The 27,594-nt window shown below is 43.9% G+C and overlaps 1 protein-coding gene across 1 annotated transcript in view; it reads left to right on the forward strand.

Moving 5' to 3' along the window:
* ttn.2 (titin, tandem duplicate 2) overlaps window positions 1-27,594 on the forward strand; it is a 178,306-nt gene that overhangs the window by 75,767 nt on the left and 74,945 nt on the right. The window contains exons 100-141 of the mRNA XM_074694523.1: window positions 5,630-5,683; window positions 5,866-5,970; window positions 6,057-6,155; window positions 6,687-6,731; window positions 7,286-8,893; window positions 9,407-9,460; window positions 9,545-9,940; window positions 10,036-10,314; window positions 10,456-10,725; window positions 10,814-10,953; window positions 11,061-11,187; window positions 12,276-12,542; window positions 12,649-12,915; window positions 13,096-13,359; window positions 14,125-14,264; window positions 14,728-14,854; window positions 15,079-15,345; window positions 15,481-15,747; window positions 15,857-16,123; window positions 16,873-17,012; window positions 17,143-17,269; window positions 18,222-18,364; window positions 20,685-20,808; window positions 21,077-21,343; window positions 21,448-21,545; window positions 21,634-21,802; window positions 21,918-22,187; window positions 22,277-22,543; window positions 22,643-22,921; window positions 23,060-23,468; window positions 23,586-23,710; window positions 23,787-24,053; window positions 24,148-24,417; window positions 24,501-24,800; window positions 24,984-25,286; window positions 25,487-25,674; window positions 25,781-25,895; window positions 25,988-26,275; window positions 26,360-26,511; window positions 26,606-26,753; window positions 26,870-27,169; window positions 27,263-27,550. Coding sequence (XP_074550624.1) covers window positions 5,630-5,683; window positions 5,866-5,970; window positions 6,057-6,155; window positions 6,687-6,731; window positions 7,286-8,893; window positions 9,407-9,460; window positions 9,545-9,940; window positions 10,036-10,314; window positions 10,456-10,725; window positions 10,814-10,953; window positions 11,061-11,187; window positions 12,276-12,542; window positions 12,649-12,915; window positions 13,096-13,359; window positions 14,125-14,264; window positions 14,728-14,854; window positions 15,079-15,345; window positions 15,481-15,747; window positions 15,857-16,123; window positions 16,873-17,012; window positions 17,143-17,269; window positions 18,222-18,364; window positions 20,685-20,808; window positions 21,077-21,343; window positions 21,448-21,545; window positions 21,634-21,802; window positions 21,918-22,187; window positions 22,277-22,543; window positions 22,643-22,921; window positions 23,060-23,468; window positions 23,586-23,710; window positions 23,787-24,053; window positions 24,148-24,417; window positions 24,501-24,800; window positions 24,984-25,286; window positions 25,487-25,674; window positions 25,781-25,895; window positions 25,988-26,275; window positions 26,360-26,511; window positions 26,606-26,753; window positions 26,870-27,169; window positions 27,263-27,550 — 10,080 coding nt within the window. The remainder of the gene's footprint in view (window positions 1-5,629; window positions 5,684-5,865; window positions 5,971-6,056; window positions 6,156-6,686; window positions 6,732-7,285; window positions 8,894-9,406; window positions 9,461-9,544; window positions 9,941-10,035; window positions 10,315-10,455; window positions 10,726-10,813; window positions 10,954-11,060; window positions 11,188-12,275; window positions 12,543-12,648; window positions 12,916-13,095; window positions 13,360-14,124; window positions 14,265-14,727; window positions 14,855-15,078; window positions 15,346-15,480; window positions 15,748-15,856; window positions 16,124-16,872; window positions 17,013-17,142; window positions 17,270-18,221; window positions 18,365-20,684; window positions 20,809-21,076; window positions 21,344-21,447; window positions 21,546-21,633; window positions 21,803-21,917; window positions 22,188-22,276; window positions 22,544-22,642; window positions 22,922-23,059; window positions 23,469-23,585; window positions 23,711-23,786; window positions 24,054-24,147; window positions 24,418-24,500; window positions 24,801-24,983; window positions 25,287-25,486; window positions 25,675-25,780; window positions 25,896-25,987; window positions 26,276-26,359; window positions 26,512-26,605; window positions 26,754-26,869; window positions 27,170-27,262; window positions 27,551-27,594) is intronic.

Below are 27,594 nucleotides of genomic sequence, written 5' to 3' on the forward strand. Positions count from 1 at the left end.
AGACACAAAAGCCAGCTGAAAAGAAACAAGAGAAGAAACCTGATCAGATAGTTGATAAAAAGAAAGTGTCTGAAAAACCAAAACCAAAAGAAGAGCTTACCCCTAAGGTGAAACCAAAAGAGTCAGTAACAGATATGGAGCCAAAGAAGCCAAAAGTGATCCAACCAGAGCCTCAGCTTGAGCTGGTTACTACAAAGAAGGAGGCAGAATACGCCAAAAAGGAGGAGTTCGAAGAAATTCTTCCTCAGAGAATTTATACTGAGAAGAAAACAGAAGAAATAAGTCTTACTATCGAGGAAACAGTTCAGACAAAACCTTCAGTCCCTCCAAAACCCGAGGAGAAGAAAAGGATTCTCCAACAAACGATTGCTCGAGGTACAAAGAGAAAATCTAACTTTGTGGTCATTTTCATCTTAACGTCTTCGTCTGACTCCATTTTTTTACTCTTTTTTGGATCAGCCACAAGAGGTCATCATTTCATCTTCAGCCTGTCATCTCTTCTCTAAATGTCTCTCATACCACTTCCTCATTTTCACTGTGTTCCTTGTTGTCTATGTGTCATCACTTGTCTAACTATGCTGTTGTATCTTCTTTTAGGGGACTCTTTTTTGGTTTATCCCCTGATATTTAACAAATTCTTTGTTTTCTTCCTCCCTTTTCTTAACTACTAACATCTTGAACTATACATTAAGTAGAAGAAATAGAAGTCAAGGCCAAGAAAATTCCTGCTGCTCCTGAAGCACAAGTAGAAATAAAAGCGAAAGCTCCAGATACAGGTACAACCACTGCACATTTACTCATCCTTGATTGTCAAGACAACTTTTTTTATCTCTTATCTCCTTGGTTTTTGTTTAACTCTCAATGTTTGTGTCTGTGTTGTTGTTCTTCCCCTAATCTCTTGGCACTGCTACGTGGTGCTTTCTCTTCAAACCTCTTAATCACTTTTACCCTCCAGCTGTCACTGCTGGTCTTTTAAAAGCTGAGAAAAGAGTAGAAGCTCAGAAAACTCCCAAAGGTTTTCAATCCAAGAAAGCTACCTCTACAGAGAAGATCCTGGTTGAAGAAGACTGTGAAGAAAGTGCTCACAAAGACAAAGAGGAGATAGTTCATCAGATCAAGCATGAAGAGACTTTGAGTAGGACTGAAGAGCCTTTTCAGTCATCTAAAACAAGTGGTGATATATCTGTTACTGATGGTTCAAAGACAGAAGGTCTTGATAAAAGAGTCACCCCAAAAGTCAAAGGGAGGAAAACAGTTAAGGATGATAGTACACCTCAAAAACCTGAAGTGCTACTAAAGAGCAGGTCCCTGAAAAAGAGTCAGCAAGCAGCAGTTGAGGATGAGGACCAAGTTGAAGCAGTTCCTGATAAAGACAAACATGTCCAAGTTGTTTCAAAAGAAAGGACAAAATTGAGACAAGAGAAAACTGAAAAGCAGATATCTGTGAAATCTGAACCAGACTTAGCAACTGATCAAACAGTGGTAGAGCATTATACCTCAGAATCACGTATTACTGAGGAAGAAGACACCGTCAGTCCAGACAAATCTCTAAAAGTAGAAGACGTTTCTCCTGAAATACCTCTTCCTTTCAAAATAAAAGAACATGTGTCAAAGGAAACCAAAGAAGAAGAAGAAAAAGCTGGAACTGAAGTTACGCAACACATTATTCCTCCAACTGAAGCCATAGAAACAAAACAAGGAGATACCCCTGAAGAGAAAAGAAAGCCAGCGTTAGCCAAAACTGGAAAGAGAAAAGTTAAAGATGTTCCGGCAAAAGTGATCCCAAGTAAAGATGAAACTTTAGAAATGCAACTACCAGAAGAAATTCAAACGGAAAGTAAAAAACAGAAAGATATTAAATCTAAAGATACAGCCAAAAGCCAGCCTGACAAAAGAGACGTCAAAATTAAGGATCATCCTGATAAGTTTATTTCCTCTGAGGAGCAAAAAGGAAGTGCTTCAAAAATACAAAGTAAAACTAAAACAGCTGCTAGAGAAATTGGAGAAGTGGAATACCAAATGAAGCCAGATGTTACACCTTTAAAGAAAGAGCTGCTACCAACAGAGAAAGAACAAATACTGTCACACGATACTGAGATTACACTGGAAGATGTCCAGTTAAAGAAAGATGATGAAGAGGAGTCAACTGCACCAAAGTCTGTTTCCCCCAAGAAAGAGAAATCAGTGAAAGAACAACAGCACATATCAAAAAAAGCAGAGGAAAGAACAGCTCAAACTGTCAGAGATACTCTCAGTAAGCAGAGAAAAACAGCAAAAAAGGAACAAGATGGTGGTAAAAGTATAAAAACGTCTGTCGTGGACAAAACCACTGAAATGTCGCAACAGAAAGAAAGTGAATCTCAGGTAATTGTGGTTGAACATGGAGAAATATCAATCAGCACAGTCAAAGATGAAACTTTTAAAGTTATTCCTCTGAAAGACAGCAAACCCAAGCAGGAACACGTCGAAAGAAAGGTTTCGGTCGCACCTGTGATAGAGGAAACCACTGAAGCACCAGCTCCTGAGAGACATGAAGACATCGAAGGAGCAGAATTTCAGACAGGTGGTGAGGAGGCAGTCAGTTGTCCTTTAAAGGCATCAAAACCCCCAGAGGAGATGCAGCAAAAAATGACCAAAACAAAAGAGGTTAAGCAAATCCCATCTAAGGTCAGCAAAGTTAAAGATAAAGCCAAGAAAGTCACTCCCATTGAGGTCGGAAAATTAAAAAAGTCAGAGCAGGATGTTCCTTCAACTGTGTCGACAAAAACAATGCAGCGAGAGGAAATTAAAATCAAGGATTCAGTACCATCTCTGCAGGATAAACCACCCAAAGAACAAACAGCTGAATCAGTCCAAATACAGGCCAGTCAGACACAGGGAGACACAATGACAGCAGTTTCTCCAGGAATGGAGGGAACTAAACTAAAGATAGTAATGGACAAAGATGTTCTTGATGAGACAAACAAGTCTGAACAGCTTACCGAAGAAGAAGAAGAACCTGTTAAAACAGAGGAAAGGGAGAAGCTTGATGAAACAGCTGTGATCTTAACTGAAGACAAACAGAAAAAGAAATCACCCTCCTCTACGGAGAAAGATAAGAAGTTGGATAAAAGGGCAAAAGCTCCTCTTAAGGCAGTCCAATCAAAAACATCTGTAGTAAAAGATGAATATGACAGCGTTACTCCACTAGAAATAACAGATGAACAGGAACAAGTGGAAAGAAAGATTTCTTTGGCACCTGTGATGGAGGTTGCATCTCATAGATCCTTGATTGTGAAAGAAGGAGATGATATACCAAACACTGCCCAAAGGTACATTGCACATGATACTCTTGTACAAGACATCCTGTCAAAGAAAGAGCTTGTGTATAAGTCAGATGACATAACCCTAATACCAAAGGTAGCTTTAACAGATAAAAAAGAAAAAGTTGAAAAAGATAAGAGTAAAGTAGATTTAGTTGAATACAAAAAACAAACGGTGTCCCCCATCAGAGACAAAACACCTGAAAATCAGGAACAAATCAAAAGAAAAGCCCCAGTCATGTCTGAGACAGGAGTAACAGACCAACACTTTTTAGAAGCTCCAGACAAACTCGGGACCATAGAAGAAACCATCCGGACTTCTCCTGCTGAAGGGACTAAAACTAGACATAAACAAACTAAAACAAAGACAGCTATTACACCTGTTACAGAAGTATCAGACACAAAGGTTAAAGAAATACCATCCATCACGTCTAAATCCCTTGAAGAGAAAGAAAAGAGGCCTAAAAAGGGAACTCAAGTTTCTCTTGAGGAAATTCAGTCTGAGTCAGTGGTAGTTAAAGATGAGTATGGCAGTGTTGTACCGTTTGAAGGAACAGAGAGTAAACAAGAAAAAGTACAAAGACTAACATCAGTTGCTCCTGAGATGGAGGTTGCATCTGAAAAATATATCAAAGCAGAGGATGGAGGTGTTAAACCAGAAACTGTTCCCCAAATGCTTATACCAGGCCAGCTACCAAAAGACATAGTATCAGGGAAGGAAGATGTTTTTGAATATGGTAAAGTTTTTCAAAAGACCAAAGTAGACGTCAGAGATCATCCACCCAAAGGTGAGGTAGTTACTTCTTTGGAAAGACATACAACCAAAGATATACCCCCTGCTGGAAAACCACTGCAAGGCCAAGATACTTCAGAAACACTAACTAGAACTGGGGAAGCAGTTAGAGACACTCAAACAGAGGTTCAGGCTAAGGTCCCAGTCAAAGAAATTCAGTCAAAGGTGGGCACCATTAAGGATGAAAAAGCTACTGTTCTTCCCATTGAAGAAACCAAACTGAAGGCAAAACACAAGAAAACTAAAGCTGCAGGGATGGCTGCAGCTGAAGTGACATCTAAAAAACCCCTTACAGCAGGTGACAGACCTAAAATATATGACGAAAGAGAAATGCCCAAAGAAATGGTTGCAACAAAAGAGGAAGCTAGAACAATACGACCTGAGCTAAACTTAAGTGATGGAGAACGTCCAAAATCAGACACAGTTGAAGGAAGAGTTGCAGTAGTCAGTTCACTTGTAGGGACTGAATCAACATATGAACCAGCGAAAAGACAGCCTAAAGTTTTATCTCTGTCAGCGGCAACAACAAAAGAGCCATTGATTGAGCAGGAACTGCCTAAACCAAAGGAACTGAAGACACAAGAAATGGTAGGAGAATACAGAATAGTCCAAGACTTCCATGATAAAGAAAAAACAGCCACAAAATCTACCGACCAAGACCAAATCAAAGAAGAACTGTTAGCTAAACCTGGGCAAAAAAATCAGACAACAACCCAAGAACAAGTTGACGAAGCAGTGAAGGCTTCTAAACATGCAAAGAAAAAGTCCAAAGCTGACACTGTTGCAATGCCTTTGCATGAGTCCACGGTCAGCGAACCCTCAGTAACAGATAAAACCAAGATAAACATAGGGAAATCTGGCCTGACAGCAGATATCCAAGACATCCCTCCTCGGGGAGTGGAAACCATGACCAGAAAGGAGAGTGAAGCTAAAGGGCGTCAGTCCAACAAAGAACTGACAATTCTGTCTTTGGAACCAGAAGGGAAAGACCTTGTCCCCCTCCAAGAACCGTCCAGAGGTATAAAGGGAGGAATGTTATGTGTCACCGAGCACGTGTTTTTGATCTGAGCACCAAACATCGCAGTGCACTATCATCTCTTTTGGGTTTGTTAAACTCATACCTCTTTGTCATCATTCTTTCAAGAGGATATCCACGTCATATCACCCATTTTGTTTGGGCACAACATGTATCTCGCTCATTGTAAAGAACCGTACTGTCGCCTGAGAGTCTCTTTGGGTTTCTTATCATCTGGTATCTAAACCATGTTGTTTGTAGAATTTTTTTCCTCATTCATTTTGTTGTGTCTATCTTGTTTCACTGTTCCTGTGTGTTTGTCAAAGGAAAAGGTTTTTCACAGACGATGACACAAGAAATTTTACGGAAATTTCTTCCGTCTTGGAACTACCGTCTTACACTTTATATGTTGGTTCACTTTGTGTTATTTTCTCTTTGCATGGCTCAGTGCTCACCCCATCAGTCTGTGTCTGGTTCTGATTGTCATATTTCATTTTCAAGCTCCTGTGAGGGAGAAAGAGCCACCAGCACAAGTCAAAGAACCGCTGGTAAAGCCAGTTGCTCCTCCAGAAGGTATCTAACTTCTCTTGCAAATTTGTGTTGATGTCTGTGTCTGTTTCTTGGTTTGCTTATGGCATTCGAAAAAGAATGTCACACTTGGGCAACATGGGTCCCTGTATGTCATTGAATCATATTAGGATAAACCATTAATTGGGAGCTTACGGTTTGATTCCTTTTATACCTTGGTCTTAAAGAGAGCAAACCTCAAGCTGCAGTGAAAGTTCAAGAAGTACCAAAAAGACCTGAAGAAGCCAAGAAGGTAGAGAAGAAAGTTACTCCACAAGAAGAACCAAAGCCAGGTATCCAGAGAGGTTTTTATTACAGAGTCGATACACTTTGTGTGCTTTCAGGCTGTGCTTTATAACCTCTTTTTTCATACTCAAAGTTCCAAAGCCACAGCCAGCAGTGAAGGCTGAAGAGCCAACAAAGGTGGTGCCACCAGAAGAAAAACCAATGGTGGTGGAGCAGAAAGCTCCTGAAAAAGGTAGCGGTAATCAAAAGGACTGAAAGGATAACATCTTTTGTTGGATTCCTTTTCATCCTTTTCACATCTTCCATTACTGCATTTAATAACCATCCACTCATGCTCATTCACACTCTTGTTGCTGATTTGGTTGTCTGTCTGCTTTGCCAGGGTTGGGATAATCTTTGGCAGAAAAAAAGCGGTGTTCAATCATTGGTCTTTTCACGTTGTATGTCCTGTTTGTCAAGTCATTAAATCATTGCCACAGAGCATGCCTCATCTGTCCTGTGACACCGCTTAACTTCATTTCACCTCTTTATCTTATTCATGGTACAATTTCACATGTCATTCATAAAAGTCATGTGATATTGGACCACTTTGCTTTGCATTGAAATTCATTTGCCATCCACATTCAGTCATTAGATATTTCTGAATATGTTTGATGACAGATCCTTACAGTTTTGTAAGGTTTTCCCCTTTGCACAGGCAGTTAAATGTATGGTCTTGAAAGATGACATTTTAACAACTTTCTAAACTATACCTCTGTATTAGATGAAACCAAGGGACCCGTCCAAGCGCCAGGAGGAGTGAAGAAAGGTAGGAGTACTGAAAACCACTCACCACATCTCAGTATGTATATGACACAATAACTCACAAGATTCAAAGTTTCAGGTCCTGATTCTTTGTTACTTAGCCTGGCATCACCAGATCACCAGACTCATTAAACTAAGTCAATGGGTCTGGAGCTTTGATTCAGCTGTGGCAGAAGCTAAATAAGAGACTTTGATTGGTCTGGTGTATTTGAGATCTGTGGGAAATCATTAGGAATAATTCCCCAGATCCATAAAAATGCCAGCGAGCTGTCAAAAATTCAAACATCAGTCAGGAAATGTTGTAGTTATGAAAGACGCACAGTGTTGACACTAATACATACTTCAAAGCTGACTCTGTCCGCAACAATATGAAGATTTTTATTTTAGTGGTTTTGACGTATCCCGTGGTAGTGGTTGTTTTTCGTCTATGTTCTCTTCTGTGACTGTTTGTTTTTGTACTGTAAAGTTATGTATGTTGTGTTTATTTTTCTAAGTTCTTAGTGTTTAATCTGTGTCTGTGAAGTTCCGATAAGAACTGTCAAATCTCTGCTGCCTCAGAATTGCTTCTACACAAAAAAGGTAAAATTCGTGTGGAAGAGGAGGGAACATTTGAGATTCCAACCTTGAGGAAAACGACTAGAGTCGTCAAGGAAGTGGAAGAGGAACAGGAGACTATAAAACTGAAAAAGGTTCCATCGGTTCCACAAAAAGAGCCTGAAGAACTGAAACTTTTGACTGTGTCGAAGACCACCGTAACTCATGCTGAGGAGATGGTGCAGAGAGAAGCGGCTGCTGAGGTGTCATTTGTAACCAGGAGAACTGTGGAGGAGACAAAACCTCGAGAGAAAGCAGAGTTTGTGAAAAAGCCTGAAGTAGTGGAACCAAAAGAAGAAGAAGAGAAAGAAGCCCCCAAAGATGCATGGACCCGCAAAAAACCTCCTCCCAAAGAGGAAAAACCTGAAGATAAAATTTCTCTGCAGAAGACTCCCAAGGCACCAAAGGAAGAGGAACCTGCTCCGCCTCCTGCAGCCTTGAAGAAAGTGAAGAAACTGCCTAAAGAGGAAGAGGAACCAGAGGTGGTCAAACTCAAACCTTTTGAAAAGCCTGTTAAACCAGTTGAAGAGCCAGAGAAAGACAAGAAAGAAAGGCCAGACAGGGATGCTGTGCCTTTCCAAAAGAGGGAGAAGACCCCAAGAGAGGTGGAGGCAAAAGAACCAGCAAAGAAGCCTGAGAAACCTCCTGCAGAAGTAAAGGAGCCTGAAGCCAAGGTGCCAAAACCAGTGGACAAAAAGGCTCCCTCACAGAAAGAGCCCGAGGAGGTCAAACCACCCACCAAGGTAAAGAAAATCCCAACAAAGGAAGAAGAGATAGAAACAGTGAAGCTGAAGCCTTTCTCCAGACCTTCCAAAGAAGCTGCAGAACCTGAGAAGAAACCAGCAGAGGAGAAAGAGAAGAAGCCGATCGATGAGGTGCGCCGTCGCCGCAGCCCAGATGAAAAACTAAAAGAACGAGAGCCAGAAGCAAAACCAGCAAAACCTGAAGTCGTAGAGGTTCCAGAGAAAAAGGTTGAGAAGCCAAAGGAGAAAGAAGCAGTTCCTGTAGAGAAGAAAGTGTCTCCTGCACCAGAAGCTGTTAAGAAACCTGAAAAGGTTCCCGAGGAGCCCAAACCTCTGCAGATCAAGAAAGGAATCATTCCCAAGCCCAAAGAGGAGAAAGAAGAAGTGGCTCTGAAGCCTTTCGAGAAGCTGAAGAAGGTTGAGCTGAAAAAGACACCATCTCCCAAAGTTGAGAAGCTTAAAGATGAAGAGAAAATCCCTGTTGAGAAGATACCAAGTGTGGATAAACTTAAAAAGATTCCTAAAACTGTCTCACCCAAAGAGTCTATTGAAGCTGTGACCCTGAAAAAGGTCCCAAAGAAGCCATCACCAGAGGAGGCTGCAGAACCTGCAAAGCCTGAAAAAGTCCCCCTGGCCAAAGAGGTCTCTCCTGGAGCTGTACAGATGAAGAAGATTGCCACCAGGCCAGAAGAGGAGGTATACGAGGAGGAGTTTGAAGCTGAAGAGGAAACTCAGGAGGAGGAAGAGGCCTGGGGCTGGGAGCTAGTTCCCTCAGAGGACTGGGAAGCAGAGGAAGGTGCTCTGGAGGTACCAGGGGTGGCCAGGAGAGGTGAGATGGTGGCGACCCATTCTCATGGGGTGACGGTCTCTTCATCTTACCCAGAATAATCTCTACTCATTCCAACCAACATGCTTCTATCTAAAGCATCATTGCCTCATCGCATCTAAAGTGTGACACGATTCACGCTATCTCTTCTATGTGTTTATGTTAATGACCATTCTGTTTGTCAAACTGTGTTCATTTTCATCACTTTCTGTCATTTCTGTTGTTTCTTGTCCTCCATTTCGGTATCACTCTCATCAATTCAACTTGTGTTCTCTCAGCTTGTCTCTATATTTCTGTTGATTGTTTCATCGTGTTGTAATATAAGAGGGCTAAACCATGTTTTTATTGTGCGATAGCTGCCTACTTTTCATTGTCATTTCATTTATTTACATCACTTTCACTTCACATCTCACCATCCATTGAACTGGACATTAAATGCCTTTATTACTGCATGTTTAAGACAATTGCATAAAACTACATTGTGTGCAGCTGGTTAATTTTATTTTGTCTAAACAGAGGGACAACCAGCAGAGGAAGCAGGAAGAGGAGGCAGGGGTAGAGGACTGAAACGTAAGTCTTTTGTCTCAATGCATCTGTGATCAGAAACCCTTTGAAACATCAGTGTGAATTAACTGACTTCTATTTGTGTTTCAGCTAAACAAACTCCATCCCCTGGAGAAGGTAGGGGACGGGGTCTGAGGCCAGGTGGAAAAGGCCCATCACCACCTGAGGAACCTTTCGGAGGATTCAAGCTCAAAGCTGTTCCTCTGAAATTCATCAAGAAGCTTCAGGACATTGTGTTGAAGGAGGCTGAGTCTATTGGTTCATCTGCTACATTTGAGTGTGAGGTCTCTCCCTCCACTGCTATCACCTCATGGATGAAAGATGACAGTAACCTACGCGAGAGCCCCAAGCACAAATTCACATCTGATGGAAAAGATCGCAAGTTGCATATTATTGACGTTCAGCTGTCAGATACAGGTGAATACACTTGTATTGCAAAGAATGCTGGAAAGGAAATCCAATGTACAGCCAAGCTCATTGTTGAAGGTAAACCTATCTTTTTTTACAGTAATTTACAGAGAAAGTATTTTAAATTATCCAACCAAAGTCAGGTAGCTCATTGCCTTGTTGTGTCCTTACAGAGCTGCCAGTGAAATGGATCAAAGAGCTAGATGAGGAGACTTCAGCTCTGAAGGGTCAGCCTCTGTACATGACCTGTGAGTTGAACAAAGAGAGAGATGCAGTATGGAGAAAGAATGGTGAGGTCTTGAAGAAGAAGGCCAACAAGGTTCAGATTAATGTCATCGGTATGCAGCATGCTGTGACAATCCAGAACTCAACTGAGGAGGATGCTGGTACCTATACCTGTGAAGTGGCCGGACAGGAAGACTGCAAGACCACGACTAATGTCAAGATCATTGGTAAGCAACAGAAACAAGACCAAGTATGACAAAGACTGCTAAAGAACATCTGGTTTTGACACTTTTTGAAGTATTTTCAGTATATTTGTGGTGCTATGTTCACTGAGTGTTGGACATTATTAATTTATGTCTCTTCAACAGAAATTATTAAGGACTGGATTGTGAAACCTCTAAGAGACCAGCATGTGAAACCGAAAGCCACAGCTGTATTTAAATGCGAGCTTTTCAAGGACACTCCTAACTGGAAGTGGCTCAAAGGAGAAAATGAGGTCACCCCCTCTGACAAGGTGGAAATCAAGAAGGATGGAAAGGAGCTGACGCTTACTATCAAGAACTGTCAGCCTGAGGATGTTGCAGAATATGCCATGGAAGTGGAAGGACGGCTCTACACTGCCAAGCTAACACTAGGAGGTTTTGCTTATAGTTCCTTTTGACTTGAATACCTAAAATAGACATTCTTTGATTGATATTTACCATTTTTATTTGGTCTCTCTCTCAGAGCGTGAGGCTGAGATCCTGAAGCCCCTGGCCAGCGTTGAGGTGGTTGAGAAGGAAGATGCCATGTTTGTTACAGAGATCTCTGAGGATGATGTCCCCGGGGAATGGAAGCTCAAAGGAGAAGTTTTGACCAGATCCCCGGTAAGACAGGATGGACATAGTTCGTCAAGGTTTAACCCATGCAACTCTACATTCCCTTGTCTTTGTTATTGCATATTTAATGTAAATTATTATAATGTACCCATCAGACTTGCGACATCCAAATGGAGGGTGCTGTGCGTAAGCTCATACTGAAGAGCTGCCTGTTGGATCAAGCCGGAGAAGTGTCCTACCAGGCGCTGAACGCAGTGACCAACGCAATGCTCAATGTCAAAGGTAAGGAGAACTCATGGGGTCTGGAGTCTGAACTGCAAGGTACCACTGTTTTTATGTTAATATGCTTTCAAAATAAAGGCATAAGGTCCGTGGGAACAAAATAAAGCTTTATAGCACATGAGCGGACCTTAGATCTTTATTCAACACGGTTTATGATAATTATAATACATTTTATTTGGAGGCACCCTTTAATCACCCATGGTCACCTTACAAAAAAGATGATAAAACATCATTGAAACAAAACATCAACGCAAAAACAAGCAAAGTGTACAACGTCCAGTTAAAGGAAATAAGCCAGTTTGACCAGGTGAGTTTTGAGTTGGGGTCTGAGTAATAGGATGGTGTCAGACTGTCCTATGTGAGCGGGAAGGGAGTTCTTGAGTCTGGGTGCAGGGCAGCTGAAGGCTCGGGCACCCATGGTACCGAGGCGGTTAACATGTCTGATTCATTACCCTTACCCACGTTGGAGACTTCCTGGAGTTCGAGAAGATGACAAGTTATTCCAGTTCCGGATCCTGTCCGTGGTCATTGTTCAAATTGGTGCCCTGTGTTTGTTGGTCCATTTGATGTTTTGTTCAGTGGAAATTGTAAAACCTGTCCGGTTGTCTGTGTCATTTTATGTTGTGTGAAAATGAATGTTGATGTAACTTGTGTGTGTCATTTATGTAGCAGTGGCCAGTTTAAGAGTAACACCAACACCATGTTCTGATTGGGTAGCTCTAGCAGACATGAAATCACATCGCCTCTCTGATAGATTACATGCAATTGCAGCAGATAGCTGATCACACTGCCAGCAATCAATGGGGACTGTGAAATTTAAGTAAAAAAATGGCTTTAAGTTTGAAGATTCTAGAGATCACCAATAGATTATTTTAGATGTGTATACCCTCATCACCAACAAGCAATGGCATGTGATGCTCATGTCTGTGAGCCTTCATGTACCCTATGTTGGGACTGAAGAACTCCCACAGCCATGGGAGGGTACAACCCAGTGCTGTGTTCAGGTAAACTGGCCCCTTTCTGTCATTCTGTTGTGTTTCCTGTTTTTGTTGATGTATGTTTTGTCTTTGTGGCACCTTTTTACCCAGAAATCCCACTGGACTTTGTCGTCCCGCTGAAAGATGTTTCTGTGCCTGAAAAGAAACAGGCTAAGTTTGAATGCACCATCACGAAGGATGTCGCCAAAGTCATGTGGTTTAGAGGGGCTGACATCATCACCCCAGACCAAAAGTATGACATCATCGATGATGGAAAGAAGCATATGCTGATAATAAACTGTTGTGAGTTTGATGACGAAGATGAATACACAATTGGGGTTCTGGACAAAACCTCAACAGCCAGACTCACAGTAGAGGGTAAGTGCTGGACCACTATCACTGGGCTTATTTGGTGGAACTTTTGGTTGGTTTCATCATCTGTTGAACGTACTCATACGGATATCCCCTACTAATACGTTTGTAGGTATCAGGCTCAAATTTATCTCACCGCTAAAGGACCAAACTGTGAAGGAAGGCAGTACGGCTCGATTTGAGCTGGAGCTCTCTCATGAGAACATCCCTGTCACCTGGTTCAAAAACGACGTAAAAATCCATCCAAGCAGGACGGTGGTCACTCATGTGGACGGGAAGAAACACGTGCTAGAAATGAAGGAAGTGACTCTAGATGATATTTGCCAAATCAAGGCTGAGGCCAAAGGAATTCCTTCCATGGCCAACCTTACAGTCATAGGTAAAGCAAGAACAACCACCTGTCCTCCAGTGTCTGTTCATCTTCTTCCCTACAGCTATGTGTGTCCGTCCATGTTTGTCGTTATTCATGTTTCAGTCATGTCTTCTGTTTGTTCGTTCCATTCACTGTTTGTGTGTTGTTTATGATCACGGAGAGTCATAAAACATTTCCTCATTCCAGAGGGAGATGCGTACTTTACAGTTAAGCTCCAGGACTACACAGCAGTGGAGAAAGACGAGGTGGTTCTCGATTGCGAGCTCAACAAAGATGTGGAAGTCATGTGGTACCACAATGAGGCTGAGATAAAGCCCTCAAAGATGGTGGCCATCAAAGCCGAAGGCAAACGCAGAACTCTCATCATCAAGAGAGCTGGTGACAAAGACAAAGGACAGTATTTATGTGACTGTGGGACCGACAAAACCACAGCAACACTTCACATTGAAGGTAAAACACAGAGTTTATGTTTGGTCCCTGCATTTGCCTCCATCCAAACATCATCCTTCCTCCCTTCCTTCCTGATGATCCTTCATAGTTCATCTTTGCCTCCTCCTAACCTCACCTTGAGCATCATTGGTCGCTTTTGAACTTGGAACACCCTCTCTTTGTTCTCATCACTTCCTAACTTCCATCACCACCATCATCATCCTGTGGTCCATCTCATCACTCCAGACTTGAGAAAATGGTTGAAAAACTCTATCGTTGAGTTCTTTGACCACAACTTGAGTCTACCCTGTTTGGATTTGTTTGTCCTTTGTGTGCTCATCAAGACACATCTTCAGTTGGCGTTATGGTTCTTGTCATAAGACCATTTCTCTCTGAAGAAACAGCCTCCCTTTATTGTTCTTCATTGTTTTGAAGAACTGGGGCATCTCATTGAGTTCCATACAGAACCAAATGGCTCCTTGAAAGTCCTGGTTTTGGTCCATAATAGGTGACCTTGTTTTTTTTACCTGTTTGTCTTCTTGTTACAAAGTCTCTGCTAGCTTGAAGACAAACTAGGTCATCACAGCTTCAGCCATTTGGTTGTTTATGGTCCTCTGAGGTGAATCCCCACTATATAATAAAGGTGGGATTTTACAGGACCTTGTACTAAGGTTTCTGTATGGTGTCGATGAAGTCTGTGCATTTCTGTGTTTGTCTTTGTGTTTTTATTTGTGTGTCAAAATTGTGTCTAAATGTAAGAGTTTTGTCACTTCTCTTAAACGTCAGCTCGCCACATCAAGGTGGTTCGACCGTTGTATGGCGTTGAAGTGTTTGAGGGAGAGACTGCTCGCTTTGAGGTCGAGCTCAGCGAGGATGATGTCCATGGCCAGTGGAAACTGAATGGAGAAGTCCTTAGTCCATCTGCCGTACGTCTTGTTAAAATACCTCCCAGCAGAAATTCTCTTACCTGGGGTTTGGTTGGTTTTCATTTCCTGTTAGGCTTTTGTTAAAGGTCCCAAGAGGTGGTGTGCTGTTTGGCAGCACTCAAACATGCCTATGCAAACCCTTGTCATTATATCACCACAAAATCAAAATATAAACTTGAACAAGCTCTGCTTTCCAATTAATCGGTCTACAGAGCTGATGCAGAGGCTTTCTGACTTGGCCAGAGGATGAATTAAGTATTCATGTTTTGGCCAGGAAAAATGTTTTTCATTTCATGCGTCCTTTAAAGCATTCCTGTATCTCACATATTGGAAATAAAATTGTCAGTTTTAACTGTTTTATCTGTCACTGGTGAACAAATGAAAACAAACCAACCACCACCCCCCTCTTATTGCATTTCCTTGAGACCACTTGTTTTACTGAAAGTTTGTCGGCCACCAACAGGACGTTGAGATCGTGGAGGATGGGGCTAAACACACCCTGGTCTTGTACAACTGCAAAGTGCCTCAAACAGGCGAGGTGGCATTTACCGCCGCTAACGCCAAGTGTTCTGCCAACCTAAAAGTCAAGGGTGAGCTCTTTTCGTCACTTGACCATGTTGTGCAAAGACTGTCAAATTAATTCTTGCACAGTTGTTACCTATGCTTTTCTTCCACAAATCTTAAATGCACAAGAGCATTCTTCCCACTTTATGTGCTTAAATATTAAAGGACCAATCTGTAGGCCACTGCAAAGTTGTCTTCCTAAGTGGCCTCTCTGCGCATTGATGCTAACTCAATGTGTCTGAATCAACAGAGCCTCCAGTGACTTTCATTACCCCTCTGGCTGATGTGCATGTTTATGAAAAGGATGAGGCAAAGTTTGAGCTGGAAATTTCCAGAGAGCCCAAAAGCTTCCGTTGGCTGAAAGGATCACAAGAGCTGTCAAGCGATGACAAATATGAACTTCTTGTGGAAGGAAAGAAGCACTTCCTTATTATAAAATCTGCCAAATACGAGGACGAAGCCAAATACATGTTTGATGTCGAAGATAAAAGGACTTCTGGAAGGTTGATAATCAAAGGTAAAGTCAGACCGTTTCAGTGGCGTGATGTCTTCAATGGGAAGGATATGAGTATAAGCAGAACTGAACTACCTTGTTCCCTGTAGTTTGTGTGTGTTTTCAGATTTGAATGTATACATTGTTTCTGTTTGTCAGGTATTCGACTTGAATTTATCAAGCCAATCAAAGACGTGACCGTGAAGGAACGTGAAACCGCGGAGTTCAGCGTTGAACTCTCTCATGAAAAGATCCCAGTGGTGTGGTACAAAAACGACGTCCGGCTGCACCCCAGCAAGTTGGTGCACATTTCAGAGGCAGGAAAAGTTCACACATTGGCGTTCAAGGAGGTTTCCATTGATGACACCTCCATGATCAAAGTGGAGGCTGCCAGCAAGACGTCAGAGGCCATGCTTACTGTGCTTGGTAATAATCAGTTTCTGCGAGGATGCTGATGAATTTCCCCCGAAGGAAAGTTTGTATGTCAAAGTTTCAAGCCAGAATTTTAACTGTTTCGATGTTTTACTTCCTGCAGAGGGCGACCTGTACTTCACAGTGAAGCTACAGAACTACACTGCCGTCGAGAAAGACGAGGTGATTTTGTCCTGTGAGCTGAGCAAAGCGAACGGCGAAGTCAAATGGTTCAAAGACGGTAGTGAAATATATCCGTCCAAGAACATTCTCATCCAATCAGACGGCAAGAAGCGCATGCTGATCATCAAGAAGGCAGCAAAGAGCCACAGGGGAACATACACGTGCGACTGTGGCACCGACAAAACCACAGCTGAGCTAAACATTGAAGGTAATGCCCGTCCGGCGATCAGTCAAGACTGCACTGGCATTCATCGAAATCCCGCCGCTCTCCGGGATGTCGCTCATTTCTCCTCCATCCTACATAACTGTGTCCTGTCTTTTCATTCTGAATGTTTTCACTGTTTGTTACTTGTTTTCATCACACTGGAGGATAATCCAACCCATATATCTTCAGCGATTATTATAACAGTCAGAGGAGACACTAGAAACAGGAATAAAACTCTCAGGTCAATGTGTTGATACCAAGGTATCCATGCAGGGTTTAAAGACATGTTAGAGCATTAAAATGCATCTGTAAAATTTTATTTTGAATAGTTATTTTAATGCTAACGTATGATTAAGGTGATATGTTAATAATTAAGACATCCAAAAGGAAGTAATCCTGAACAAAATGGTTTCTAGAAATAGATGTTTCAGAGATTTTCTTTAATTTTATTTACAATATTTGACCTGATAACTTTATTATCCATTTTTGATTCTCTATTGTATTTTCAAAGAGCATGAGTTGACAGGGTTAAGATGTTTCATTGGGTTGGATTATTGTCCAGAGTCCTTTCGTTGTCGCTTTTGCACAAATTGTGAGTCGCTCTGAATGAGAGCGTCAGCTGCACGCACACTGTTTCTGTTTGTCCTCCACCGACCATCACAACCCTGCCGCCCGTTTCACTCCATCAGCCCGTTCTCACTCAGCTTCACTGTCTGTCTGCTTCTGTCTAATGTCTTTTCAAACCTCCACAGAGCGCGACATCAAGGTTGTGCGCCCGCTGTACAGCGTGGAAGTCACAGAGTTGGAAACTGCCAAGTTTGAGACAGAGATTTCCGAAGGAGATCTCCATGCTGTTTGGAAACTGAAGGGAGAGACGCTCCACCCGTCTGCTGTAAGACCCAACATGAGATCTACACTGAATCTCCAGAATTGTTATCCTGACTCGGGAAGCTCCAAAAGATTTATTTCATAACGGACTGTTTGAGGTAAAAGGTTTGAGTTTGAGGTTTTTTCCTTCTTAGGATGTCGAGATAAAGGAGGAAGGACCTCGTCACATTCTGATTCTTTATAACTGCAAGAAGGACATGGCTGGGGGTGTGGACTTCTCAGCAGCAAATGCCAAATCGTCAGCTCAACTCAGGGTTAAAGGTGACAGAAATAATACTAACATGAGTCACGGATAGTTCATGGGAATGTTTGAGCTCATGATCCCAAATAGCGTAAGGCACACGTTTTCTGTTTTCTGTCTAACATGAATTTATTTCAGGAATATGGGATATTTTTCTCATGCTTTGATGAGAAAGGGTGGGTTTAAAGGTGAAATTTGAAAACTTTCAGACTTATCTAACGTCTGCACAGACTGGGTATTAAAATCTGTGAGTGAGCTCTGCAGAGATTACTCTGTGTGAGCTGATAATGACTTTAAATTCTTCACTCTGACACTCGCTGATAAATGAAGCTCGGAGCTTTCAGCTGGCTGTCACTGTTGCTGCCAGATGACTTTAACTGCCCGTTAAAGGGGCTTTAATTCAGGCATGTGAGGAAGCCTCCTGTAAATAGCTGTTAATCCAAACTGACTGAGTCCAGTTACAAAACTCCCATAACACAGCGGGGTTACAACACAGCCTGTTACTGAACAGTGACTGTAACGTTGGGTAACTCCTGCTCAGGGCTCCACATTCTCCTTTTCCGGGAAAAATGCTGGGTTGTGATTGACAGGAGCAGATTGGCCCCCCCTGATGGGTTTGACAGAGGTGGGCACTCAGCCAGTCAGGGCCCTCGGTTATTTTAGAAGCCACATGCCTTATCTAGAGCAGGTTTTCAGTCATTGGTAGGGGAGAGGACGCGACCCTGTCCCTCACTGGTCCCTGCTAGCCATATACAACTGATGACAGGTTGTATGCTAATGAGCTAGGCCCCCCAATGCCAAGTCCCACAGAGACCGTCTTCAGTTGTCCTGAGGGCTTCAGCGGCCTGCCTTCAGTTCAACCACACCATGAGGATTAGCCCTTGAGGATTAACCGTTTCTCTTCGCGGATTTTGGGGATTTATTGACCTGTTTCGGGGGGGGGACTAATTATGTCTTCTCCCCAATCCAAAGCCCGAGTGATCGGCCTGCAGAGGCCCCTGAAGGATGTCACCGTGACCGCCGGAGAGACCGCCACCTTCGAGTGTGAGCTGTCATACGAAGACATTCCTGTTGAGTGGTTCCTGGAGGGTAAAAAGCTGGAACCAAGCGACAGAGTAAGTCCAAACACACCTGAGAAAGTCCTTAAAATGTTTCTGTCGCACTCAGTCCCCACACTTTACTGCACCCTTACAGAAACACTAAGTCTCCTCTGATGCTACAGGCCTCATGCTGGTCCTGGTCCTGATCTAGATCCAGTGATTCCCTCTCTATTTGTACACAGTCTCGAGGTTAATGTGATCCACGTTGCTACAGCTTCAGCTTCAGCCCTGCTTCATATAAGGCCCTGCTACAGGAGGCCCAGGATTCCAGCTGAGCATTCGATCCCGTTCTTTGAGATAAGGCAGGCAGGGAAGCTTTTCTGCCCATCAGCGTTTCTGCGGGTTATTTTTAACAGGAGCAGGAGGCTGAGCAGCAGGGCAGGTGGCAACAGCAGCTATTCTGCAGCTTTAGCTTTAAAGTCACACAACGTGCAGTGAATGTTTTGTCCTGGTGTTGTTGATGTTTTCACGCTGAATTAAAGCAGCTCGCCGTGAGTCCAGGCCCTGAAATGAAACCAGTCGTAAAGCAGGATTATTTTGATTATCAGATGTAACCTGAGCTCTCTGAGGCTTTCAGCGACACATGATCTCTCTCTGGGTTGTGCAAGTGTAACATACTGCATGCTACATGGTCAACACGCACTAACAGTTTTATCAAATCCAGCAAGAAACTAAAGTTACACATTGTCTCTGGACTCTGGTTATTCTATTCCTCTTGGCTTGGCTTGTTTTAGGCTCGAATTATTAAAAAAGCACAGAAAACTGTAGCTCCACAGCATTTTAAAGACTGAAATCTGGGAATGTATGTGTTGTATTTTCTTTCTTTAAAACTAAAGTTGATTTTCTGGTTTCATTTGGCTGTAAATAAAGTCTGCATCTTGAATGAGGTAGTTTTAAGCGTTTAAACTGAAGATAAATTACTTGAAATATGATCAGTGATGTAAAAACCTCCTTTGTAAACTAATTGTTATGAAGATAGTTAAGCTGGGACATTTCAAACAGATTAAAGGTAAAAACTTGAAGATAATAATCTCATAAATTTTCTACTGCTTTTTACTGCTAATCACAAAACAGTATTCAGCTTTTTATAAATTCAGAGTGCTGTGAAATGTAAGCATGTTAAATGTGTTTGAAGTGACACAGGAACATTGACCAAACTCCTCAATAAAAAGCAATAAAACTATAAAACAGCCCCCAACAACAACACAAACTTCTCCTGACTCATGTCAGAGAAAACTTCAGCTCAAGTCAACGCCTGATTTGCATTTCATTCAGCCTCTAATAAATAAAGTTTTTACAAAAATCTGCAAACAGAAAGTTGTCTTAACTTTCTTTGATAGCTTCAAAGTGTTTCTAATTTGATTTGTGTCCTTATTTAGATTTACTCAAGGTGGATCTATCTTCATATCTGATGTCAGAGTATTGATAAAAACCTCAGCTGAAATTACATTTTTTTAATGGGTGTGACCTCATGGTTTATGAAATAATCACCAACAAGCAGCTGCTTTGACCTCTAGAGGGGATTTTGGAAGAATAAAGGGAATCATAGATGTTGGAAAAACATTCAAACATTTAAAAAAAATAAGATAAAAAAGGGGAAATGTTGAAAACAGATTCAAGCAGACCCCAGTAGATGCCCTTTGTTGATCTTAAATAAAAGAAAAGTATTGATGATCCCTTTATTATTAGAGATGGACATTTTAAGGACTCGTGTCTGCGCTCTCAGGCGGCTCAGTGTGATATACAGTCTGTGGATGTGAGGTAAAATCAGCCATCAGGTGTCAGAGGTCGGGCAGTTTAAATTGGGGGAAGGAAAGCAGCTGCCTGCGTTCGTTTGAGCTGTCAGGACTCAGCTGACGGTGTGAGCTGGAGACCTGAGAACCTGAAACCCCGCTCCATATTCAGCCTTATATTCAGGGATGAAAGAAAGTTTGTTTTTGTGATTATCACAGGCCTCTCGCAGGGGAACAAAAAACCCTTTCTATTTCTACTCAGTTCACATGACAAATGCTTTTAAGGGAGGGTGAAAACCCACCCACCAGTCACTTCACTGTTAATTATCAAGGAGGATTAAGTAATGACACATTATTTTAAAGCCAGATAGAGCATGTTCAGAGGGAAAGTCTTTTAGTTTCTTGAGCCTGGCAGAGTTTATCCAAGGTAAAAAAATCAAAAACATGTCTTATTTCTGCCTGATTGATGTGTGCAGGGAAGTTAAAACTCCTCTTTCTAACAGCTTTTTGTAAAATAACTTGAATCAACTTAAAGTCTGACTCAGCTGAACCTGACAGGTGTTGTTCAGGGGCCTTTTCTAACTGCCTTTCTGACCTGACAGGTGGTGCTGAAGACAGACGGTAAAGTCCAGAGCCTGACACTAAGAAACGTCCAGCTAAACGAAGCTGGACAAATCAAACTTGGGGCAATGAACTTCCAGACTGAAGCTAACCTCATCGTGAAAGGTAAGACAGCACCTGAGGACTTAATTTATGGCGTCTGTTTGTAATCAAAGCTGAAAGTTTGATCCCATTAGAGTAAAAAGGTAACGTAAACTGCAGTCTGTGTTTCTACAATAACAGCTGCCAGGGTCAACAGCTAAACCAACATCAGAGTGTTGATGTAAGCAGCTGCTGTGGGCCTTTTGTTTATGGTGCTGACAGAAAATCTGAGTCTTTGTACACTCCAGAAACTAAAAAAAGCCATCCTGTGTTTGTGTTTGTGTGTGTTCAGAGCCACCTGTGGAGTTCAGCAAACCTCTGGAGGACCAGACCGTGGAGGAGGAGGCCACCGCCACACTGGAGTGTGAAGTTTCCAGAGAGAACGCCGAGGTACAATGGTCCAAGGACGGACAGGATATCCGCAAGAGCAAGAAGTATGAGTTGATCGTGGACGGCCGCAAGAGGGCGCTGCTTATCCACGACTGCACTATGGAGGACGCCAGGACATACACTTGTGCTGCCAAAGACTTCAAAACCTCTTGTTTCCTCAACGTTGAACGTGAGTGTAGCCTTGACATAAAACTGAACAAGTTAAAAGTCATTATTAGACCCTTTAAAGAGCTAAGGTCTAATCCAGTACCTGTTTGATTTGTTCTCCCACAGCTCCACACATCGAGTTTTCTAAGCCGCTACATGATGTCGAGGTCAGAGAAAAAGAATCTGCCAAGTTTGAGTGTGAAGTCTCCAGAGAGGACGTCAAGGTGAGCACACCCACTTGTCTCCCTGTCTCTAAAAGAATTGACTTTAAGGTTTGATTTTGAATGATCTCTCCTCTTGTTTCTGTCTCAGGTCCGCTGGTTTAAGGACGGAAGTGAAATCAGAAAGGGAAAGAAGTATGAAATTATTGCACAAGGCCGCCAACACACCCTCATCATCCACAAGTCAGTGTTTGATGATGAGGCTGAATATGAATGTGACGCAAAGACCTCCAAATCCTCCGGCATGCTCACTGTCGTCGGTAAGTACATTATCCTCATGCTTGAGCAGAAAACAAATATTTCTGAGGCAGACATCCACAAACAAACAAACAAACAAACGAAAATTCATCTCTGTGTCTGTCTGTGTCGTTGCAGAGGAGGAGGCGAGGTTCACTAAGAACCTGTCCAACGTTGAGGGAACAGAGACAGACAGCGTGAAGCTGATCTGTGAGGTGTCCAAACCCAGCGCTGACGTCACCTGGTACAAAGGAGACGAGGAGCTGCCAGAGGGCGGACGCTATGAACATATCGTGGACGGAAAGAAGAGGATCCTGCTCATCCAGGATCTGAAGATGGCCGACGCCGGAGAGTATAACTGCAGGCTGAGTCCGAGCATCAAGACCTCTGGAAACCTCAAGATTAACGGTGGGTACAGCTTTCAAAATGATGGTAACTTACAAAAAAATATTGTGATTCAGCATCTCTGACCTTTCTCTGTGTATTTCCTGTTTCAGAATTGGCAGCAGAGTTCATTTCCAGGCCTCACAGCGTGGAGGTGGTGGAGGGCGAGAAGGCAGAGTTTACCTGCTCCGTCTCCAAGGACACCTTCGAGGTGAAATGGAAGAAGGACGACAAGGAACTCGAGGCGGGAGACAAGTACCAGATGGTCAGCGACGGAAAGAGACGAACTCTGATCATCAAGAACAGCGAGCTCAAAGACGAGGGCGGATACGTTGTGATGATCGGAGCAACCAGAGCCAGCGCAGACCTCACTGTGCTTGGTAAGCCCCGCCCACAGGCCCAACTCAGTCCAATTAACCGTAACATAAAGAGTTAAACACTGTGGGGCTTATCAATGTCTCTGATTTTGCTTCCTGCAGAGAAACTGAAAATCATCACACCTCTGAAGGACACAGAAGGCAAAGAAGGCCAGGAAGTCGTCCTGAACTGCGAGGTGAACACAGAGGGAGCCAAAGCCAAGTGGCTGAGGAACGACGAGACTATTTTTGAGAGCGGCAAGTACCTGATGGTCCAGAGAGACAACGTGTTCTCTCTGAGAATCAAGGACGCTCAGAAAGGAGATGAATCAAACTACAGCATCAACCTGACCAACCAGAGAGGAGAGCAGGCCAAGAGCTCCTGCAAACTCACCGTGAAAGGTCAGAAAACTATAGCTGTGTCTGTCCTGCATGCCAAAGCTTTGAGCTGCACATTTAGGGACTGTGGGTTTCATTTTAGTTAAAGTTTCAGTCGAAACTTTCCTGTTAAATACATATTTGATGTGTTTTCTTGTTCAGAGGAGAGTCTGAAGATCGTGGTTCCTCTAGAGGACATCGACACTCAGGAGAAGAAGACAGTCAGCTTCTCCTGCAAAGTCAACAGACCAAACGCCAAACTGACATGGATGAAGGGCGGCCAGGAGATCACCTTCAGCAAACGCGTCGTGTACAGAGTGGACAAAGAGAAGCACACTCTGACTATCAAAGACTGCACGCTGGCAGATGAGGGCGAGTACGTCGCCATCGCTGGAGATGACAAATCCACAGCTGAGCTGATCATCAGCGAGGCGCCCACAGACTTCTCCATGCACCTGAAGGACCAGACTATCACCGAGTTTGAGGACGCAGAGTTTACCTGCAAACTGACCAAAGAGAAAGCGGAAGTGAAGTGGTACAGAAACGGACGTGAGATCAGAGAAGGACCAAGGTTTATCCTCTTTTTTTAAACTCTTACATTTCATCAATTACATCAATCAGCTCAGAATTCAAGCTGTTAGTTTTTGAATTGATTAAATAATAATGTTGTTTTAATTTTGATTTCTAGATATACATTTGAAAAGGATGGAAAGATGTGCACCTTGCGTATCAAGGAGTGCAGACCTGATGATGAGTGTGAGTACGCCTGTGGAGTGGATGAGAAGAGATCCAGAGCCAGGCTCTTTGTTGAAGGTGAGTCCTCAGGAGCTGCCTTTTTTTGGTAAAGATATGGTGAATTATCTCTTCATGATGTCTGTTTGTCCTGCAGAGACCCCGGTGGAGATCATCAGACCCCCACAGGACGTGTTTGAACCTCCAGGCTCGGACGTGGTGTTCGAGGTGGAGCTGAACAAGGACAGAGTGGAGGTGAAATGGCTGAGGAACAACATGACCGTCGTCCAGGGAGACAAATACCAGATGATGAGTGAGGGTAAAATCCACAGACTGCAGGTGTGTGAGATCAGACCCCGGGACCAGGGAGAGTACAGGCTCATCGTCAAAGACAAAGATGCTAAGGCCAAGCTGGAGCTGGCAGGTAAGAGCTTCAACACCAACTCTGTCGCGTCGATGGATTTACTTAAAAACAGATTAGTGCGAGCTGAGTTTCTGTATCCTGTGTCCTCCTCCAGCTGTGCCTCAGATAAAGACCACAGACCAGACCTACGTGACTGACGCCAGGAAGCCCATTGTCATGGCTGTCCCATACAGCGCATACCCCAAGGCTGAGGCCGATTGGCTCTACAACAACCTGAGTCTGCCCAGAGATAACATCCACACATCAGCTGACCGCACAGAGTACCGTCTGAAGGACCCGATGAAAGCTGACGAGGGCCGCTACAGGGTCATCATCAAGAACAAACATGGCGAGGGAGAGGCCTTCATCAACCTGGAGGTCATAGGTAAGTCCTCTGGACTTGGAGATAAAACTGTCATCACTCAGGCATTCCTCACCTGATCACTTTATGACGTTTGATTTCTCTAGACGTCCCTGGACCCGTGAAGAACCTGCAGGTGATGGACACCGCTGATGGCGAGGTCAGCCTGGCATGGGAGGAGCCCGAGAGTGACGGCGGCAGCAAGGTGATTGCCTATGTGGTGGAGAGACGTGACGTGAAGCGCAAGACCTGGAGTCTGGCCACAGACCATGCAGACAGTCCTGAGTACACAGTGACCGGCCTGCAGAAGGACTCCATGTACCTGTTCAGAGTCTGCGCCAGAAACAGGGTCGGCAGCGGACCAAACGTGGAGACCGACAAACCCGTGCAGGCCAAGAACAAGTTCGGTAAGTGTGTTGCAGAGTTTTAACATCTTTAAAGGTCAGAAAGTGTTTCAACAGTTTGATCAAAAAAGGGAGTTGAAATAGGATAGTCAAGATTTTAAAACAGTCAAAGCAGCAGGTCTGGCTTTCCTGACAGAGCTATCACAAAAACTCAGAGGACTGACACATTCTTTGTTTATTTTCCAGATGTTCCTGATGCTCCTCTAAACGTGATCGTCGGAGACGTAAACAAGTTTGGCTGCACTGTATCCTGGGAGCCCCCCGTGTCTGATGGAGGCTCTCCCATCACCTCGTACATCATTGAGCTCCGTGACAGGACGTCAGTGAAATGGACGCCCGTCAGCCTGACCAAAGCTGACGAGCTCAGTGCCATTATTAATGACGTGATTGAGAACAAAGAGTATATCTTCAGGGTTAAAGCTGAGAACAAAGCCGGTGAGGGCAAACCCAGCGCTGCCTCACAGCCCGTCAAGATCATGGATCCCATCGGTGAGAGAAGCCTCCTTAAGTTTCAGTTTCTTTTTTATTTATACGTGTCTATTGGACAATATGCATTATCATCTTATTTTTATTATGCAAAAGCGATAGAGTAATTAAAGGTTTTAGAAATGGACTCCATCTTTTCATCACTCCTCTCCATCTTGTTGGCAGAGGTTAAATTGCTGGTTTTTTGTCTCCTCCTCCTGCAGAACCTCCCAGTCCGCCACAAAACCTGGCCTCGCATGACCAGAACAAGAACTCAGTGCAGCTCACCTGGGAGACTCCTCTGAAAAATGGAGGTAGCATGATCACCGGGTACGTCATTGAGCGCTGTGAGGAGGGCACTGACAAGTGGCTGCGCTGCAATGCCCGCCTCTGCCCCGACCTCTTCTACAAGGTACAGATAAATCCTCCTTCCCTGTTTTCTGACTCACAGATTTTTGAAACACCAGATTTATTTCAATCCTGAGACTTAAATCTGTAACTCTGACCTCTTACCTCAGGTGACTGGTCTGAAATATGGAGCCAAGTACAACTACAGAGTGTTCGCTGAAAATGCAGCTGGGCTCTCTGGCCCCTCAAACATCATTGGGCCCCTGCTGGCCGACGACCCACACTGTAAGAAATAAAGTCATTTGTTGTAACACTAACCCTGCTCTGTTTGCATATTTATTATTTCAGCCCTGCTCATTACTCTATCTCTTTTCCAGTCGCTCCCACTTTTGACCTGAGTGCTTTCAGAGACGGTCTGGAGGTGATCGTCCCTCAACCCCTCTCCATCAGAATCCCCATCACAGGATACCCAACCCCTGTTGCAAAGTGGACGTTTGGAGAGAAGGAGATGACCACTGCAGACGAAAGAGTCACTCTGACCACTAAGCCCACATTCACAGAAATGATTGTCCAACCAAGTGTCCGCCCTGACCGCGGCACCTACACCCTGATGCTGGAGAACGACGTCACCTCTGTCTCTGGAGAAATCGACGTCAACGTCATCGGTATGACTTTAAAATCTTTCCTCTGGTTATCTGGATCTGTGATAAGTAATGTACAAAACAGCTGACTCTAACTGTGTTCTGCAGCTGCTCCCAGTGCTCCAAAGGACTTTAAGGTCCTGGAGGTGACCCGGCAGCATGTCCACCTCAGCTGGGAGGCTCCAGATCACGATGGAGGAAGTCCTCTGACCGGCTACCAGGTTGAGAAACGGGATGTGTCCCGTAAGACCTGGGTCAAGGTACGACTGTAATCTTAGCAGTCGAACATTTACAGCTTAAATAAAACAGCACAAGAGATCTGGTATTTCACCGTCCTCGTCTGTTGCCTCTCAGGTGGCCACAGGTATCCAGGATCAGGAATTCACAGTCACTGATGTTGTGGAAGGAAAGGAGTATCTGTTCAGAGTCACCGCCTGCAACAAGTGTGGACCAGGAGAGCCGGCATATATCGACGACCCTGTCAACGTGTCTTCACCTGCCAGTGAGTCACAGGAGGAATGCCACAGAAATCCTCTCAACAATGAAACTGCAAACCTCGTGAATTTTACAGGAAATACTCTATTTACTAAGTCTCTAACATCCCTGTCTCTCCTCCAGCCGTCCCCGACCCTCCAGAGAACCTGAGGTGGAGGGACAAGTCAGCCAGTGGCATCTTCCTGACCTGGGAGCCACCAAAGTACGATGGTGGCACTGGTATCCGCGGATACAATGTGGAACGCTGCCAGAGGGGAACTGATAAGTGGGAGCCCTGTGGAGATATGGTTCAGGAGCTGAAGTGCCAGGTGACCGGTCTGATTGAGGGCCAGTGGTACGCCTACAGAGTCCGCGCCCTGAACCGCCTTGGAGCCAGTCGACCCTGCAAGGCCACTGATGAGATCCAGGCTGTTGATCCCAAAGGTACTAAGACTGTCTTACTGTCAAGTCTTTGTGTCTTAAAAGATAATATGTAAACCAACTTCTGAGTGTCCTCCTTCATTACCGTCCCTGCAGAGCCTCCAGAGATCCAGCTTGACGCCAAGCTTTTGGCTGGTCTGACCGCCAAAGCCGGCAGCAAGATTGAACTCCCTGCTGAGGTGACGGGTAAGCCCGAGCCCCGTGTGAAATGGACTAAGGCTGACCTGGTCCTTAAGCCAGACGACAGGGTGTCCATCGACACCAAGCCTGGACATTCTACTGTCACCATCGCCAAGACCAAGAGAGACGACAGCTCCACCTACATCATTGAGGCCACCAACAGTAGTGGCCGCGCAACTGCCACTGTCGACGTTAACATCCTTGGTAAAAACAAATACAAGGAGTGAAAGCTTTCATGGAAGCTGTTG

The sequence above is a fragment of the Halichoeres trimaculatus genome, unplaced genomic scaffold (assembly GCF_033239565.1).
Source record: "Halichoeres trimaculatus isolate MK-OKI-2021-1 unplaced genomic scaffold, fHalTri1.1 fHalTri1_scaffold_19, whole genome shotgun sequence".
Taxonomy (NCBI): domain Eukaryota; kingdom Metazoa; phylum Chordata; class Actinopteri; order Labriformes; family Labridae; genus Halichoeres; species Halichoeres trimaculatus.